The sequence below is a fragment of the Haliotis rufescens genome, unplaced genomic scaffold (assembly GCF_023055435.1).
Source record: "Haliotis rufescens isolate VD_foot unplaced genomic scaffold, xgHalRufe1.0.p SCAF_2, whole genome shotgun sequence".
NCBI classification, from domain to species: Eukaryota; Metazoa; Mollusca; class Gastropoda; order Lepetellida; family Haliotidae; genus Haliotis; species Haliotis rufescens.
In genome coordinates this window covers 20,734,259-20,754,034 of record NW_025963890.1, presented here as the reverse complement: position 1 = coordinate 20,754,034, position 19,776 = coordinate 20,734,259, and the positions used below count along the sequence as shown (strand labels likewise).

Genomic DNA, 19,776 nt, shown 5'->3' with positions numbered 1-19,776 from the left:
AATGTCAAGGCCTTCCCGTGCAGAGATCTTCATGAGACATGTTCAGGCTAATCCCTGAGAGTCAACATGAAACAGAACAGACTAAAAATGAAGTGTACATACAAGGACTCTAGAATTAAATGCGCCCAAAGAAGGCGATGAGAGGTAATTGGATTGATTCGAAGTATGCAGTATTTGTGTTGACAAAAACGTTGCAGTATTCGTACACTGCATAATACAGCAAAATAACTCCTCCTTCCCCCCCCCCCCCATGATGTTGTACATATTATTTTTGCAATATACTGTTTCTTATATCTTTGGATGTCATTTCAAAATCCACAACTCTGCAGGGCTTGTCCAAGCCTGAATTACACGCGGGTCAGATAATTGAACGTTGGCGCAACTGATACAAAAAATGTGATTTTAGCGTAGTGCGTATACCAGTCTAGCGTTACCTGTGCGTTCAAATAGTTCAAGATCCCTGCCAGCAATAGTCTCTATTTCTCTGTGTAGTGGATGCAGGATTCAAGGACAAACGCTGTTTTAATGTTTTTGAGTTGTCACTTAAGTAGTTTGATTTGTTCGCTGTTCAACTGTCGCCCATGGTTCAATAAACAGGTCACAAATCAGAAAATCTAGATATAATGAAAATAATTCCGTAAAAAAGTGAGACTCGGTTATAATATCCATTGCTAGAAATAATGAGAGCGAACTGGCGTTAATGAGATCTGCTTTGCTATATGAAGTTAATTTAATATTGGATTCAGGCTATATGATTCCTGTCAGAGAAAAAAGACCATAGGACAGAAGTCATTAGGGGATTAGCATCTCCGAAAAAGAAACTGCTAACCTGTCAACTTTGTACGTCAAAACCTAACTCCCTCAGGACGAATATCACGAGCGTCGTGTGACTTTGTTAATTTGTCCTGGGTGTCATTTTTAGCACTCTTGGGTCAGCCAATATGCTTTAGCCCTCGGAGGGATGCCCATCGTTTCTTTTCCTTCATATCAGTCGGCGACTGTTCAGCACACGAAACTTGCGGGTGTTTAATACGGAATGCCATTGTGGTCGAACTGGGGATGATTATGCGGTCTGATTTCGTTGTTGGAGTCCAATCCACATTTTATATTTTGTTAATTTTGGCAGTGTCTCTTCCCCTCATTAAAGTATGGCGGATAATCTGTCTATAGTGATAAAGGCTACCCCCAAGAGATTGTGAGAATCGTCTTTTGAAAACTCTTAGCAGGAATCAGTTGTGCCCCCAAGACAGACAACCCCACATAAAGGACATGGGGAGTTAATATTTGGACAATCATATCGTTTATACGCTTATTTATCTCCTAATGACCGAATCGGACCACGCAGTATTTCCAACTATGAACGAGATATTGTACATTGGTATTAATTTTCTCATGGTTTCATTTTTTAATGTCACAGACATCTGTTTACAGGATGCTTTGTGAGCTATTTCTAAAATTACAACCTAACTAAAAGAAATCAATAAAATGTATTCAAAACATTACATTTTACTTGTTGAATCGGGTTGTTGCATGTCGTTTCGTTCAACCAAGAAAAGCCACATATTAAACATCTATTACGATATTTCGACATAATATACATGAACATTCCTTAATAAATGAATACAGAAAGTAATAACTGAACAATCTAGTGCTACAATAGCAAAAACCGAAGTTTGTGATATTAATCTGCTGGACGATAACCGGTAGATAAACAAACAAATTTAATCACAAAATGTTTAGACATAATTAAAAGTTATACCATTTATTCTTTATTGCATGATAGAGACTAAATTATTATTTAAGACAAAACCATTTTATCAAATCTCGCATTCATATTCCAAATCAGTACATATCGTTAGTTCATTTAATTGGCTTAAAATGCAATCTCGCTGTTTGCCTTTATCATCATATAATGCTGTGTCTAGCCCCCGGCAATGGCATATGTTCGACAAACTGATATATCTTCTCTCGAATGCTACACTAACTCACATTACTTCTGTACTATTGATTTTATATAAACAAATATGTCGCGCAAAAGCTGGCCTTAATAAAATTCAACGACATTGGCAGTTAAAAGCCGCTTAAAACGATACACCCGGTTGAACACAAGAGGAATAAATCGTTTCTGTTTGTTGGGTTGTTTCATGTAAGGAAATTGTAATGTACAATGACATTGTTCCTACTGCATCCTTGATTGTGGAATTTGTGAATACCTAATAAATATCACACTTTGGGATGTAAATGCACAAGCGTTGAACCACAGGCAGAAATGATATGAACACATGGTACGAACCCCTATGGACAATCTACTTTGAACAATCGTGCACAGGTATCGAAACATTTTATAAACATGCAGTCGATAGGGGTTGACAGGGAGAGAAAACGGAGATATACTGTAACTGCTGGATTCAAATTATTTGTTGTTAGATTTATAACATCTGTTCCCCACTGCCTGCTGATTTCTTTCTACAAGACATGAATAAATAAAATAAATTTAATATTTATGTACAAACGACGGAATAAAGAGTTCCGGGTGCGAAATGTTGATTTGATAAAAACAACGCTGAAATGTTCGTATTTTAGTAAAGCATGTCGCTGTTGTAATTGATTCGGAATCTGTGGCTCGTGCATTGAAAGTTCTAATGAATTTCATCGCATGTATCAGATTATATGCATCATGTCTGCATTAATATTCTTATCTATACTATATGTTAAAATGCACACTTTGGCTTGCGTCAGTGTTAAATTCGTACATTATAATACAGATTGTCGTGCATGTGTCTGTGTGTATGTACATTCATAAAATGCCTAACATTCTACACGTATTACTATAAAATGTGTTTGCAAGCCAGGAATATATATCTGACCTTTATATCTGTAGCAAAAACAACCTCCCTGTCAATTCCCGCATGTTTACCTCATTCCCTTGTTTCCTTCCTCCAACAAGCGCAGAGGAAATAGAAATGTTCACATGAGAAAGTATATTATTTACACTTGAATTAAGAACTATCACAACGATTCAGTACTCGTGTAATACAGGCCTAACGCGACAAGAAACGATGGCGCGAATGTTGTGAGGCGTAATTTCACGGAATATTTGGCGTGGCTTCTGAAGCGATTGAACGCCATTGCGCTCCTGGAATCATATAGGTGAAGCGAACATTTACCAATAATTGCACTCTGGTATAAATATTTCCATCAGCGATCATAATAATTACTTAAAAGCATAATGCATCAATATGCCTGGATGGAGTAATCTGTGTTGACATGTAAAAGTACCCTATATAGATTCCTATCTTTATTACATTAGTAAGTTTACATCTAACGAACAACTTGCATGTGAGTGATACCGTATTGTCATCCAACCTGCAAGATCAAACGAGAATCTGGTCCGGTTTAATCCATCGAGATTAGCGTGTCCTTTAATATTACAATAATCGTTTTAAATTGAGATAAAAATACGGAACCCTGCCCTACCCATGTTGATAGCAATCAATCAAATAAAAATCGTATAATTCATCATCATCGATTTCATGAAATGTCCACTGATTTGAATGTCGAGGGCAGTCTGGTGCCGCCGTGATGGTTAAAGATGCGACGGACGTGTTTACACTGACCAAAGTAGTTCATTCAATTTGGGCATTATCTAATTTTACTCTTGGAGAGTTATGTGGCATCCACTCCGTTGTGGAATTGTCCTGTGTATTGAGTCCTCGCCCCACTTCCAGATTCCAAGAGCGGGCGGGACGGTTCCACAAAGAAAGTCTTCAAAAGAAATCTTGGAACCCTCACATGAAGTTTGTTCTCCAAGATAATTGGATAACGATTCCTGGCAGTTTTTTCGGCAACTCAAGCAAGGCAAACTGGCTGTTGGATGGTCGCTCATCGTCAATGGCGCGCTGATTGGTCTGGGGTTTAATTACACACAATCTGTCACAAAGAGGGAAGGCCCCGGGCATATCCCCGGCATATCCCGGGCATGCTGATCTATCATGCCTCGTTTTCTCGCCAGCATATCATAGGCTTCCCTACCTAGAAAAAAGACGCAAATATTGATAAAACATTTACAAAACTATCTATCAACAGTGTTATAAACAATGTTTTTAACACGTATTTCGTTTTGTTAAAAAAAAAGAAGCTTTGTGATGAGGATTTTATTGAGAGAACAAATATGAAAAATATAGTTTGGTTTTGTTTGGGTTTTTTAAAGGGGTTTTGAGTGAAGGATTAATTTTAGAATTAAGTGTTTTAACATTGTTAAATAGATAACATTGCGATGATTTTTTAGGATTGTAAGAAAAATCTTCACATATAATGCAGCACAGATATATTTAAGGAACATAAACATGATTCAGGTCTTTTGGCCTTATACAACAAACAATAAATATCATATTATTCTGTGAATTGCTTTTTCTATAAATTGAAACTTTCAATATATGTATGTTTGCAACTACATTTAAGAGCGAAGCCAATAAAACATTTGATTGATCATATCACAAATAATTGGGATATGCCAAAGTAAAAAAATGTGTATTGATAATGCTACTTTTTAGATATTCATATCTTTCAATTTTATAATTCTATGTTGTGAATTTAAACGTGTCTAAAAGAACTGATTGTATGAGGGAAGCATTTCCTAAATCAGACGAAATAAGTATAATTTAAAGTACATGTGTCAATAATGTAAAGACGTTTTCATTTTAAAAGTTTTTAATAACAAAATGTCGGCGTTGTGCGGCTTGGAATCTGAAGTACAATTAAGTTCGACTTTGTGCAATGTCATTTTAGAGGCTTGCAAAGCGCTTGAATATCGGAAAGTCTGCACCCAAGGTAGCGCCTGATAACATGAGAGAAAACAACCTCGTGAGACACTGAAGTAATACTTGCATGATTTTGAAAAGAACAACTGGAACGTATTCGTTGTTATTCACGTTTGCGTGGAAGTAAAGCCAGTTTCACATCCTGTATTGTTTTTCTCATTTACATTAGTTTAAATTTAACTTTCTTTCAAAGTTCCCTTCGGGTTTTCTTCGGATGCTAGTGGTGGCGCAGGATACGCTATCCTTTCCGCGAACAATTTGATAGTGATTCATTAACACATGCTCATGATATATTCTGAATCGTACAATCGACTCTGTTTTTAGCGGAGATTTCTTATGAATATGGAAGAGGTTTAGGCGCTTTTATTCGCGTGTGTTATGATACATGTGCTTTGTGTTCAAATGGAAATGTTCTTATCTTCAATCCCATCTCTTCTATTCTTGTAACTCCAGTACCAAACCTAACTGCATGTTTTAGTAATTCAATATTGAGATGCTGATGAATGTCTCTAATTCACTTGGAACTAAAATCCTAAAGACCAAAGAACGATAAGATCATTCCCTTAAAATAATTAACAAGTCACCTAAATATTCACGTTAGCTTGGTGATTCAGTGAGCGCTCAGCTTTTTATTGCCGTCAGAAATTTGTACTGGAAAGAATTGACTTGGCGACCAGAGACGACTGTCTTCTTAAACGTCTAAATCAATTGTTTCCTGTGAATTAATGCCGATCATATTTATTCATTTCAAACATACAATTTCGGTCAGTACTCCGCCTGAATCTTTTTCCCATTTCACTGTTTCAATTTCCAATTGCAAACAAAAACCAATCTCAAGTCACGGCTCGATCTTCAAACAAACCCTTTCGCTCCAAGCTAAATCCTATATGCCTATTGGAGAGACGCTGTTTAAACAAGAGTTGTCTCCCTTTGTATTGTGGGTAGCGTGAGATCCGGTTCATGTATATGTAATGAGGGGCGGGGCATAGTGACTCCGCCCCTAAAGTGCGAATGGAGCCTTGGGCAGGTTTTGCTTGCTGAACGAAGGCACGATAAGGGGCTGCGGTGTAATTCATTCATATCGAGAACCTTTATTTCTAACAATGCAAATTATTGTTGACATAATGTATTGTTCATCTTTTAAAAGATTATTTTGATCATTTATGTATTCTGTAATCAAGTGGACTTACAAATCTGTCTCGCTTCGTACACTTATGCTGTTATCGTTATTGAAATATATCCGTAAAATAGTATTTGTGTTATATATTGATCGTTCTGATAAATATAATAAAAGATTGTATACAAGTATTATTGTTTTAATACTTTCCTACAACGCACTGTTGTTTATTTTAGATATAAAAAAGTCTTATAATTAATGTTATTTATTTCAAATGTTTCTGAAACCATACAAATTTCTATGCTTGTATTTTTTTCATTTTTGTTATAATTGAAAACAGTTTTATTCTACCAAACGGTAAGTTATACATTGTTCAGTACATATTCCCCTCACAGCATGATAGGGCGATAACTCATTACAGTAAGAGCTCGAATAAATGTGAGGGTTTTTTATTTAAGGTCTTTGTATGGCATGTCTAAAGTGTGACATTTGATATTTTCAAATGAAGTCCCTCCAAATTCCTTAAATATTTCAGACGTGGAATTACTATCAAATTTGATTTTACACGTCAACTGGAGTGAACCTTAAGTTGCTAATAAAATATCGACATATTTAGCTGTTGTTTTAAACCCAGTCACACAAAGGGAAAGAGGGGTTCTCTAAGCTGATACCTACATAGGTCATGACACATTCGCCCGAAGTCTGATCTATTACGCTCCATCAATCATTTCTTTTGTCATTTACACATTACACCCTTCAAACATCCGACAAAAACATATAAATCAGGTTGCGTGGATGGTATATTTTACCAGAGAAAAACACAGTCCCTCGATCGATTTAAGATGTGCTCATTGGGGGTTCGCTAAAACAAACACATCGGCTCTGCTCAATATACGTTTGGCCAATATATCATAAATTTCAACTGGGGCGCGTTACATTCAAATACCAGAAGGGGGGGGGGGGTACACAGATGTGGAAAGAAATCAAAGAGGCCTTACACTGTGGCATATTTTTTTTCCTGAAAACGTTACAGCCGCAAAGATCAAAGGACATAGAACAGCCATGATGGATCTTTGGTAATGACGTCATTATACGAAACTTTTAATGTCCCTGGCTCAATTTACAGAGCAGAGAATTTTCTTTGACATTTTATAGTGACAAGTATTCTTTAAAGTTTGATGTTTTTTTCATGAGTCATGACGGCTGATTTTGTTTTCGGGATCAGAAAGCTACACAAATATTGCGGAAGAAGTGCATTAGAGCTGGAGATGCATTGTATCACTGCGTTATCAAGATAACGTGGATTAATTAAGAGACAATATGTTGTTTTCATTGTCTTGTTCCATATTGAGAGATATATTCAGCAAAATAATTCTTCTCCCTTTTGTTATAAATCCGAATAGTTTTGTTGTATTTGTAACGATATATAGCAAGGGATATATTTCTGGTTTAAAGGATATGTTATACCGTTGCATTTGACTTTGTGATAGTGTTCATGTTGATGTACAAACGGTTGCCACTATCTGTCAATATTTATTTGACGATATTTCTATCAAAACCTACAAGATTACAATCTACTTCCTGGTGGTATATTTCTTCACCCACTCCCAAATATTTCAAAGTAATATATCAACGGTGTGACATTTCACACGAACGTGACGCAAAGTGTTTCTCATTTCTGTCAAATAATGTCCTTCTTTTAATGTCTATTTACGAAAATTTATACATACGAAATGAACGCTTTTTTCGTCCCATCCGAAATGTCCTTGTTTTGTTTTGTTCATGTTTACGACTTTACTCCAGTCTTTGAGAAGCGCGTCTACATCAACCTCATGTGTTATTGATAGGAGGAGCGACAGCCATCAATCATTTTGATTGACATTCACGTGACCCTGGGGTAAGTCGAGTCATTTCTGACGGTGGATGAAGTGACTTGGTGATCCACTCTATACCCTTTGTAGTTTATAGCAATTCATTGTGTTATTATTGAAAATGGTTCAGTGTAATATGTTGGCTTTAATTCGATTTCAATTTCAAAACGATAGGAACCGTTGTAAATATTTGGCAAATGTGTTGTCAGCGTGGTAATTGAGTTTGAATGGATTGAAGAAATGAAAACATTTTGTTTGGACAAAACATAAAGTTTATAAAGTAAATAGATTTTATCTCACTTCATCATGCGGTTATGGAATGTTCAAACTCAATCTTGCATAGTTTTATAGAAATATAATCCTTTTAATATGAAAATTATCGCATGTTCTATTGAAAATCTGAAGACAAACATATGATTTTGTTGGTAATGTAGTGTCAAAAACATTACATGCACAAGTGCACAAGTTTAAACATGAAATCATTTGAATCTTGACAACGTCACGAGAATAAACTTTTCTGTTATGAAACGAATTGTATGAAGATGTGTTTTGAAACTGCATTCATATTTTGATATATATATATATACCAAAAACAGAAATTCGCAGTAAATCGTTAGGAATGTTTATTGTAAATACTTCAACGAGAAAATGCAAATAAAACACGTCTATATTTAGCATACCTATACTCCGTGGCCCTGCGTTTGTCCAGTTCAAACAATAACACTATTTTTTTAAAGAATCACTCATACTCTCAACAAATAATATCAGTATTCAATTGCTTTGCCGTTTGAAACGCATAACACGATTCGATTGAGGCAGGGCGTATGAATATTGAAACAAATAGTCCGTCATATTTGACTGCACTCGGGATCTCTGGCTGTCGTATTGAGGACCGCTGAGAGAAAGATCATGAGTTATCGATTATAATTTGTCACGTGCAGTGGGATACCTTTCAAAACGAGATTCACGGGCGTTGCTTCCCTTTGATCTGCCGACAACCCTTGTCGATATCGCTTGAGCTTTCAGTGCGTTGTAGGCTTCCAGTATGGCGAGTTTATGTCCCTTTCAATGCTTTGTTTACAATCGATATTTTTTGTCAATCGTGAGTTTCTAGGAATACGAATACATTTGCTACTGATCGGATCTTCTCGATAATGGTTCAATGTCATCATCAAACATACCCATCGCTATATCCAAGATCGAATAAATGAAAATAGTTTTCCGTTCTAGAAATAACATGTTCGTATTTAATTGTTTTTTGGACTACCTTGTTGCAAATGCTTAAGCAAAGCATCACCTGTGAATGTGTCTCAAGGAATAGATAGTAAATGTGTGTTGTTTTACAACATATACGTATGTTGACATCGGTTAGTAATATAAATCTATATCTACTTAGAACAATAAACGTTTCAGTCAAAGCTGTGAAATATTAGGTATGTGCAATCGTGACTACTCGTGCCGTACACGTATAATAGAATTTGGACACTATATTATAGCTGGATATTTATTCAAATGTTTATCGAATAAATATTATATATGCCATATAAATAGTAACCATAACGTGATAATCAATCTTTCAAGTAATCCAATTAAATCATTATGTCAGTACGGAACCATCTAAATAAATTGTATTCTTGCATTCACAGGAAAAGCAAACGGTATAACTTTATAACAAATATAATTTGATAATGACATGAACTTCATTTATAAAAATGAAATTAATATGAGTAAGATTTTGCTTAGATCTATTTTTGATAACAGTTTATGTGCAAAAACTCATAACAAAATTAAGGTTTTAATACTAGTTTTGGGTTTGAAGACTATTTCACTATTTGGTTCTACTGTATACGTTATGCAACGTGGCACGCTCATACCAAAACAATTAGCCATCAATAGTGTGGTCTAGCGTAAACATTACAACAAACACCAAGCCTTAGTGCATATTTGTACAGCAAAGCTTGTTTATCATGCAATGGACAGGCGTTTAGTCCACGTCTGACATATCAGTATTTGTTCTGATACGGTTCTCTTCCCTGCTTGAGTCAATTAACTGCTCATCTACTGCGAGTTGAAATGCATTATTATCAGTGGCTGAGGGCGCTTGTACGGCAAATATAGGCCATGGTGTTCAATTGTGTGCAGTTAATGTCAACATCATAATTAGAAGCAGCAGCTTAATTGCAAAACGACCACTTCAACAGCCAACCTAGCTTATTTGTAAAACAACAAAAGTAATAGTCCAGCTCTAGTTTGAAAGAAGGCTCGCCCTTGGGGGACAGTTTACCCCCCTCTCCGTCCGCCTGGATGAAGTAGGTGATCCTGGGGGGACAGGCTGGACCCTCCCCCTAATACTATACCCATCACAGCTGTTAATCCTTACCCCTCCCAAACAACCTTCATGCGTGTTCCTCTTGACACGGCAAAACCCTTCTGATTATGGCTTCCAGCCACTGCAGATTCCTTGGATGGTGTTGATATCATTGAGAACACGAGACATGTTAATATAGACGAGAGGAGGTACCCCAGCCCGAGTTTACCCCTCTCCTCTCCCACCCTTCCAATGAGGGTCGAGATCGACTCCTCTAGGGGTAATGCAAGTATTTACACTAAGGGTCCTCGTACACCCTGTGCAACTGCCCCGGGACGAATATAAATTGAGTTTGAAGAGAGAGGGAAAGTAATTTTATGCCTTTTATGTGACATATAGAAGCGAAGTGGGTTTTGTGAAATTGAGAAAATTTAAACTTTACCTTCTTTTAAATTAGCGTTATTTTCAAGGAGAAGAAACACATTAGCTAACACTAAAGAGTCCTATGCAGTGATAACCTTACAATAGTCTCGGGCGATGCAGTGGTCATTTAGGAAATGGAACAGCCAGACCCGGGACTAAAAGCATAATGAAAATAATCCGGCATGCTTCTGTACTAAAGATGGACGGGGGGTGTTTTTAATCAACAAAGACTTAAACCTTGCAGGAGGCGTTATAAAACGCATCCGATACCACGCTTTCTGTTTACACCCTCATCAATAAGCCTGTGGGTATGGAGGATCGGATTAGCGCGATTGCATAACTTGATCAGGTGCCCGTTCCCCATTGAGACGATACTTTCCAATTTACTTTCAACACAACCTCAACTGCCTGTCCCCGAGTCGATTCAAGTAACGTTAATTAATAGGTAAACAAGAATGGAACGAAACGGTCGCCCTGGCTAAGCCTTAAAGAAAATATTTCCCACTTTTTTCATAGAATCGGCGCTGTGGAGGTCAGAAGCGACTACCGGAAAGAATCGAATCTAAATGTTGATATTCCGGATCAAGATGGTGGCGCCACGTAGGGGAATTAACATTTCTTTGGCATGATGGTGGTGTTGAGAATTTAGGATAGGACTTTTGACAGGGTCAAGCGAAAATGGAATCATTTGTGCGATGAGTTCCAGATCTGAAACCTGTCAAGCATTGCCGTTGTTAAAACTGACAACTTGTGACGGGAGTGTTCTATAATGCAACTCTGAGCCGGGTATATTAACACCCGAGTACCTGTAATGTCCCCAAGACCATCCGGTTTCTCCCCATGAGCGATTCTGAAAGAAAGTTTAATAGGTCCAGATCTCATGCAATTATTGGCCCTGCAGGATGGGTATATCACTCACGCGTGGTTGCATCCAAAAACAATGGTCTGTTTTGGCAGAAGACGAACCAACATTCCTTCTCAATTGCTTTAATCAAATAAAGGACAAAATACAGCGATGGTCATTTGACTGGACAATGGACGTGTCGCCTAATTTTCATGCTTGTTGGTCAGTCTGAGTGGGACCCTTACGTCCAGTGTCTGACCAGAAGACACGGTCATTTGGCTGGACAAACAACGAGTGGGGACAGTTGGCACTGGCCACCGACGATTGCGAATTATCAATGAGATTTCGTAACAAAGCACGTCATCTTTCTAGTTAACAGTAGGAAAACACGATCGGCGCTCGGGAGACTATCGGATTACTTCGGGAGACCTTAAGGGAACTCGGAGCAACGTCGGGGACGACATGTCTCCGGCTGAAGAATGATGGCGAGCTAGAAGAAACTCAAAATACTCGTGCCGGGACCTCCCAAAGCAAATACAACATAAACACGGATCCTACTGACAGATGACATTGATTAAGCTTGATAAATAGTCTAGCGATTTATTGCAGTTGGTCCGGATGATTTTTTTTCTTAACTCCGAATTTAGATTTCGTTTCAGTTACACATTCTCAGACATTTTTGTTTGGAATTTACAGCAAATGTTACTTTTGAAATATTCCCACATCCGTTGGAAGTAACTTATTTCATACTTCACGTATTTCAATTCAAACAGAAACACGTAGTCCGTGTTTGGTTCACCATAAAAAGAACGAGTAAATTGACCAATTTAAACCAACCATTATCAAGTACATTTAGTCCTACCACTAGACAAACATTATACAGGCTTTTAGTCAACAATGAAGGGTATTTGGGGACACATCTCTGTAAGATGGGTTTATTGGCCGCCTTGATTAGTACGTTGGGCGCCGATGTCAGTTTTATTGCTCTATCCCCCTCCTCTTGTTTACACATTTGGTCAATACATGGACATTAGACCTCTTTAACGTCAATTATGGACAATAAAAACCAAGGGATTGACAGAGCACTGACTATGTCAAATGGCAGAATACCAACTAATGCAGAAAAAAAGAGTTCATTCATCGAAATACATTTATTTTGTTGAATATATTTTCTTTGAATGTTTGGGTCAAATGGCTGCGGTTTTATCCTGTAAATTACATAAAATCCAATGTATTGAAATAAATGTAATCATGATAACGACATCAAATTTAGTTTGAACGAGATTAAGCTTTTGTGAATTTCAAACTGTTCGATGTAATGAAACTAATAAGTATTACAGTGATGTATACAAAATATTACAATGCGTTTGTTATTCATTTAGATAACTCTATGTAGATTGGCAGTTTATCACCTAACACAACTGGCATTAAAAATATAAGTTAAACAAAGTTTAACTGATAGATCTAAAACTACACAATGAATTGATCTGATAATTAAGACAGCCACGAGAATTTTAGAAATGCATTATACAGAACACAGTGAATGACTGGAGTAGAAACGCTTTAACTTGTGCATTTGAAATGTATCGTGTTTCTAACATACATCATAGTTTTACTGCACACTTCCTTGTCTATAAGATATATGAAGATTAACTCATGGAAATTTCCACGAAAACACACACTATAGTCCTGTGTCATGCATGCACGTAAGCTATATCCGTCTGTGTGCAACGCGGACATGACACCCTTGTACATTTCATCTTATATGATTTTACTTCATGTGTTCTTTATATTCCCAGTCGTACACACGGTGACATTACGATACGCCCTTGTATATTTCAGTCATGTATATTTCATAGCCGTCCCAAACACCGAGGGAATTTTAACATCCATGTTTATTTCATATGTGTCAGGTTCGCATACATTTCTTGATTGTAATTTATTATGTTCTCTCCTATTCACCAAGCATTGAAAGGAATACTGTGTCTATGTATATATCAAACGCTGGCGTGCTTTATTCGCAAAGTAAATGTAATATTGTCGTGCATTATATCCGAATCATTATGTAGTCGTTACATAAAGGGGAGTGTTAACATCACATCCATGTTGATTTCATGTACGTATCAAATAAACGGATAACCAGCACGTATGGACACTCCGATAACATTAATGTATCTCATTACCACGGGACATTAGCACTGTGATCTATTCACACCACGTTGACGCAACACCATGACAAGTGATGTACGCCTAACGTTACACAACATACACATTTACATGGCCTTTCCTGGCCAAGTACACACACTGTACACGCCTCGTCCACACACCGTGACGGCGGCGGGAATTATTGCTTATATCTACCATCTTCTCGGGTCATCTTGCAAACGGTCAAGATGGCCCTCCAGCTATGAATTATTTACAGAGGCTCGGAGAGTACGGCGCTGGGGGGGGTGAAGAGTGGGGAGGGTGTAAGATTATACACGGAGCACAGTGGGGAAACCACCCCCACGTTGGTTCACGGTGTGTATCCTCCTTAATAGACCCCGTCGTCTTTGAGGAATTCGCGGGGGACATATTATAGGTGGTGCAACGCCAGTGTTATATCTTTTAAACGCTGCTTAAATCTACGCATAACATTTATTTAATTTGGCGACAAATCGTTTGATCTCCTTAAACATCAAATTAGTCTTCGTTTGGAAAATAAGGTGCTATTTTCTTACACATTCATAACTACTCCTTTATTTTGGAAGAATTTGTTATTTTGGGGTATTTCAAACAAACAAAAAAGGAACCTTAGATAAGAAATAATTATACGGTTTTTTGTAAAAAGTACACCTTTGAAGCCAAATCAACATCTCAAACAACAAACCCTACCGTTTGACGACCTCTGTATTGTAAATTTGAATGTATGCTAATAGATTGGTTGCTATCAATAATTCTGTAAGGCCAAGTCAGGTAAAACAAAGCCTTTTTTCAATTCGGGTTAATCTTAATTCGTTTTCTTTTCAAAATATATTCCAATCAATATAGCAACTGTAACTAGTGTACGCCAGGTACACCCTCTCCTGTATTCTTGCCATCTTGCATTGAACAAATACAGAAAATCGATACGAATTTGTAAAGATATTCTACGACGCAACGTGGTTTTCACCTATCAGAAGCACGTGTTTATGTATATGACAATGTAAACATTATGTATTCTGTTGAATAACTAGATAAATATCACCACGTGGTGGTACCAGCTTGACCTTGGAGCAACTTCCGGTCGCTCATGACAATGATCTTTTGTATAGGATTCACAAGGAACAGTAAAGTGCGAACCAGATAATACTATCGGCTTGAACAGCGAACAGAGTGCAGTTCGCTTAGGATTCGTTCACCCCAATCTCCACATCTTTCAAGTTCTTGAAACACACTTAAGTCTCTCAACTGCTCGTAAATATGTGAAAGTTACGAATAGCCTACGTTGGAAATCAGTGACCGAGTTTCTTAATGCTAGGGTGTGTAAACAGACTGATGATATTTGGGGTAAAAATAGACAACATATGTACTATGTCAAATAGGTATGAAAACTGTTTAGCTACTTTCATTTATAAGAACATATAATGTTCATGTTCAAAAGTGGGTAGCAAACATGGATGGAAATGCGATGGATGGAGTTGGGAGACTGGATGGATTTGGTTGAGTGGGTGGATGGATGGATGGATGGATGGATGGATGGATGAAGGGTATAAACATGTATTTGCCTCTCTTTTAAGATAACCATGTCACACTATGGTCTTAAATTCAGATGCAAGCGTACACAGGTTAGGTAACTCGATAAACACACGGATCTTAATATTCATCCACGTTTTGCGTGTATATCTGCAGACTGTCTGTCGTTGTATTTATGGCTATGCTATGTACAACTGACTGATGATTCGTGATCTATGTCTTTGTACAGATGTATGACCTGTCAATCTAACACTACAACCTCAGATACAAGCACATCAGAATATGTATAACTTACATACTTTCGTGAAATATATGAGTGACGAGCAGTCAAGCAGTGTTGATTGCATGAGATGCATAAGTCAAGAGAGAGACAAGACTGTCTGTCAAGAAATGACGAAATCAAATGATAGAATATAATAAACTTTACGACACAAACACATCCCAGCTTAAAAACCGTGTAATTTAAACATATGCTGATGCGTGAAATGTAAATGATGTCAATTACTTGAAATATACACTTGTCGATTTTGAGGTCAGCACACCGTTCATGCCCATAGTTCAAATACTATGTAAATATTCAATATTGATTATTTCTCTCTGTTATTGTAAGTCTGAAATGCAATTAATAAGATCCCGTTAAATTGTCATGTTTGGGTTCACGTAGTGCCTTAAGGGGTGCGATAGGTAACATTCTGCTAAAGGGCATATGGCAAGTGTTATGCGTTGTCAGTTTTCTAAAGACAACTTACAGGAGGCAGCCGTGCTTTACGTACAGTCTGTCGCATCACGCCTGGCTGGGATATTTATCATTACCTATGCGAATCAAACCGTAACCACTCCGGAAAAATTATGCCTAAATGAGTCAAACAAGGTGTGAACGTGTTGTTTAGGGCAACAGGTACATATTTCGTGTCAATACATAGATGGTGTTGATATGAAATCAGCCTCGACAATCCCTGAACTGGTGTCTGCATTTTATGAAATAAACATGACATAAATTTATGACAAGAATATTGAACAACTTCAAATGTCACATTGAAATATTACTCAGAATTGTCGGTCAAAATGAAATGTTTTTTGAATATGTCACTGATCGAACTTGAGATGATACTATTGTTTTTGTTTCTTTTTCTTCAAAAACTGATAAAAAATATTTCATTGCATATTATTTAGAACTTCTATTATTCATATAAATAAGAAAGATTACATATAAAACAACATATATTTATGATATCATAAGATGACACATTTTTAGTATAAAAATGCATACATATTTTATTGAAAATATTGATATTTATCAAGCAGTACGACTATTAGATTGACGTTAATCAATCACAGTAGGATTAGATTTATGTTAAGTTATTCGTTTCGAATAGTAATAGGTTGAAAGAATACAAATACATACTTTTTTAAATATATTTCAATGATATTTATGACAAAGGTTTGGTTAAGGTAAACCTTCTTTCAGAATCGGTGTTTCAAACGCCAAATACCAAACAACATTACTGTCACTTTGTAAATATTATTTATTTGGACTGGCAGCTTGTTTTTTGTTGACATAAAATTAAATTAAAGAAACAAAAGGACGCCCAGTACACCGAGCGCTGCTGTCTATAAAATCCACAGCGTTTTATTGTTATTGTTTGATAATTGTCCAGAGTATTTTTCAAACGTGTGAAAAGTCGCTAAGTTTGGTTATTTAAGTACTTTGCAGGTATAACCTCGATTGCTGTCATTCATATTGACTTAGACATACCGCTCAACCAAGGGTTGTAAAATACCTTACTCTCTCATAGGCTGACAAAGCATAAGCTCTTAGGCAAATAACGTTTTCAATAGGTTCTATTCAACTAATTGAGGGTCTGTGCTAATCGCCCCCGTTTTCGTGTGATGGGATTACAAAGGACCCCCGTTGAAAGGGGCAGAGCTAAAGGGATAAAACACGAACCGCGAGTTAAGCTCGTCACGTCTAGCCAATCAGATCGCACGACACATCTGCCATGGGTATTTAGGCGTTCACTAACTCTTGCTGTCATTCGTCACTTTCTGGACTGTACTAAAGGCCAAGCCCCAAATATCCCGAGCTACAGGCAGTAGTTTGTTATTACAGAACTGCCTCTAGGCTTGTTGAGGCCCAAAATAGTCTCTTTACTACCGAAGTGCAACGTGGATTCGTTTCCAAAGTGTCGTCTGCTAGTGTCAAGACTGCCTACCCGGAGTGGTATCTGAAGGCCATTTTGTCGTTGTGTGGATTTACCCTTTATTCTACCAACTAGGAAACGGGACAAATGAGCTCGACTCGGGACTCTAAGTGATGTCCCATCTTAGTACACTAGGAAACGATACCAGTATATCCCTGTCGGATTCGAAACACAGCGCTTTTGACCGTCTATCACCAACTTACGTTGACAAACGAAGCGAGATGCCTTCAGCGTTCGGTCTTTTGGAGCATGAGGTGGTTAGCAAATTACTCTTTGATCATTTCATTGTCAAAGCCATTTTCGTCATATTTGTAACCGCTGTATGGTAATGCTAGTTTAGCCGTTAACTGAATACACATCATTCAGAATTTGCTTGAATGGGAAAATATTGCTTGGGGCAGGTGTAGCGAATGAGACGCATAGGTGACCGCTTGACAGACGCTGGAATTGTACGTAGGTTATTATAGTGTATGTATTGTCGGATGTTGTGAGTGACTTCACCGGGCCTTCAGTTTTGTGGATGCCTCACAGGCATACTTTGTCTTGAGCTCGCCACCATCAAACCAAACCTGCCTCCCATTCTGTCGTCTGCGCTTTCACATACAGCACGCAGCCATATTGCTCTCAGACGAGAATGTTTTTTAGGCAAATATTGGATTATCATGAATTTTGTTCCAATTTTAAACCACGCTTCGCCAGGAGCGTGGATGGGCTGAGGTCAGTAGAAGGTGTCATTTTGCATGCTCATGTCATATATTTTATAATATGTACACGCTGTTTATTTTTTCATATTATATTTCAGGATCGCCGCCCCGACTTGTCGGGTCAAGGGGGTCTTGGACAGTTGGTCAGTTCGATCGGAGGGTCGGGTTCGTTCTCGTCAACGGCACCACGTCTCTCTCACACCCCTACCACAGATTTCCAACCCCCTTATTTCCCCCCACCCTATAACCTCCCTCCCCAGCAGCCTGTAGACTTTCACCATCATGCCAATGTTGATCCGTACGCCCATGCTCATCTTAACTCCTTCCACCAAACCCCCCAGCACCCCTACAACCAAATTCACAGTGAGCGCAATGTGTTACGACATCGCGACGACGGTCTCCATACCATGCACCCTGGACTTCCAACATATGACACAAGACGGGCCGACTACGGCTCTGTCCGAAGACCTGATGTCCTTATGCATGGTCACCACGGGCTAACGTTGGATCAGGACCCCGGCATGTTAAATATACACACAGGATTGCCAGCCCTCGAAGACAGCACTCCGGTAAGAATTTCATATTTTGTGTTATTTTAAACAAATAAATGTATTTATTTTCGTGTAGCAATTATTTTAGTATTTTTATGTATTTTCCCCTTTTTATGGAATTATGGAAATTATTGTCATTTTATGTTGCATCACATTATGTTATTGTTTTGGGTTTCCTTTACATATTGAGAATTTATGTCTGTAGATGTTGTCACTATGTGGTATAAGTGTATTTTTTGTTTTATGGGTATTTTATTATAGTAAATGTTTGGTAGGTTCCTGGGTTTTTTTATTAGTTTCTTTTTTAAAGTATGAATGTGGTAAGAACGTGTTTTTTTCTAGTCCTGGTAATATTTACTTTGTTGGTGTTATTGCAGATTTAATATCCATGAACCAATTTGTTTAAATTTGTACAGTAAAGCAAACAGGGACGCAAATCAAGTGTGTGTGCTTTACAAAATTTATTCTGCAAAATTTATTAAATTTGCAACTGACGAAAAGAAAATTTAACAGCAACAGAAACAAGCATTTATTTTATATCAAATCTTAAATCCCATTTCATATTCCTGAAAACATCTAATCTATATTAGAAATAACATGAATACTCGATTATCATAAATAATAAATACTCCGCTAAGTTAAACACTTAAAACTCAGTTACGGTGGTTCGAGTAAATATATTCAATGTTTTCATAGCGATAGGTAAAATGTTTTTCTTTCGACTTTCAAAAGACATTTACGGAATCTGGAGCAATCTTAATATAGAGCATATCGCATTGTTTCTTAGCAAAACATGTCAAACGGTCAATCCCATCCAAAGCCAGATTGGGGATTTCTAAACTAACCTAGCTTGTGTTTACATTCGTTCGTACCATCTTTACTAAGAAAACACGGGCACATTTTAATGTCACGCATTCCTGAGTTTTACTAAACTTTCTCATGATCATACTTGGTCTCGCTATAATCGCCCATGCGTGGCCTCGCTTTTAGAGCGTTCGAGACGAGTACTCGTTTTTCCTAAAGAGGGGAAGAAATAGATTTTAGTGATTACGAAAACCATTCAGGTTGCCACCCAGCAAATTGAGGAAGCCGCGAAAATCTGCGATCCCCATTGAAACCAGTAAGCTGTCATGCATTCTCCCTTGTCATCTTGAAAGACTGACAAGAACCCTTTATACGTAAGGGTTTTTATTAAAAGGGGGTAATTTACTAGGTAAAGTATC

At 37.5% G+C, this 19,776-nt stretch overlaps 1 protein-coding gene across 3 annotated transcripts in view; it reads left to right on the top strand.

The window, feature by feature from the left end:
* LOC124114196 (transcription factor AP-2-beta-like) overlaps positions 1–19,776 on the top strand; it is a 60,617-nt gene that overhangs the window by 19,136 nt on the left and 21,705 nt on the right. The window contains exons 1-2 of one of the 3 annotated variants that reach the window (XM_046474790.2): positions 17,147–17,552; positions 18,101–18,571. In XM_046474790.2, the coding sequence (XP_046330746.1) occupies positions 17,412–17,552; positions 18,101–18,571 (612 nt within the window). In that variant the 5' untranslated portion in view covers positions 17,147–17,411. Of the gene's footprint in view, positions 1–17,146; positions 17,553–18,100; positions 18,572–19,776 lie in introns of those variants that run through there. The other 2 variants (XM_046474789.2, XM_046474791.2) reach the window with 2 other exon arrangements.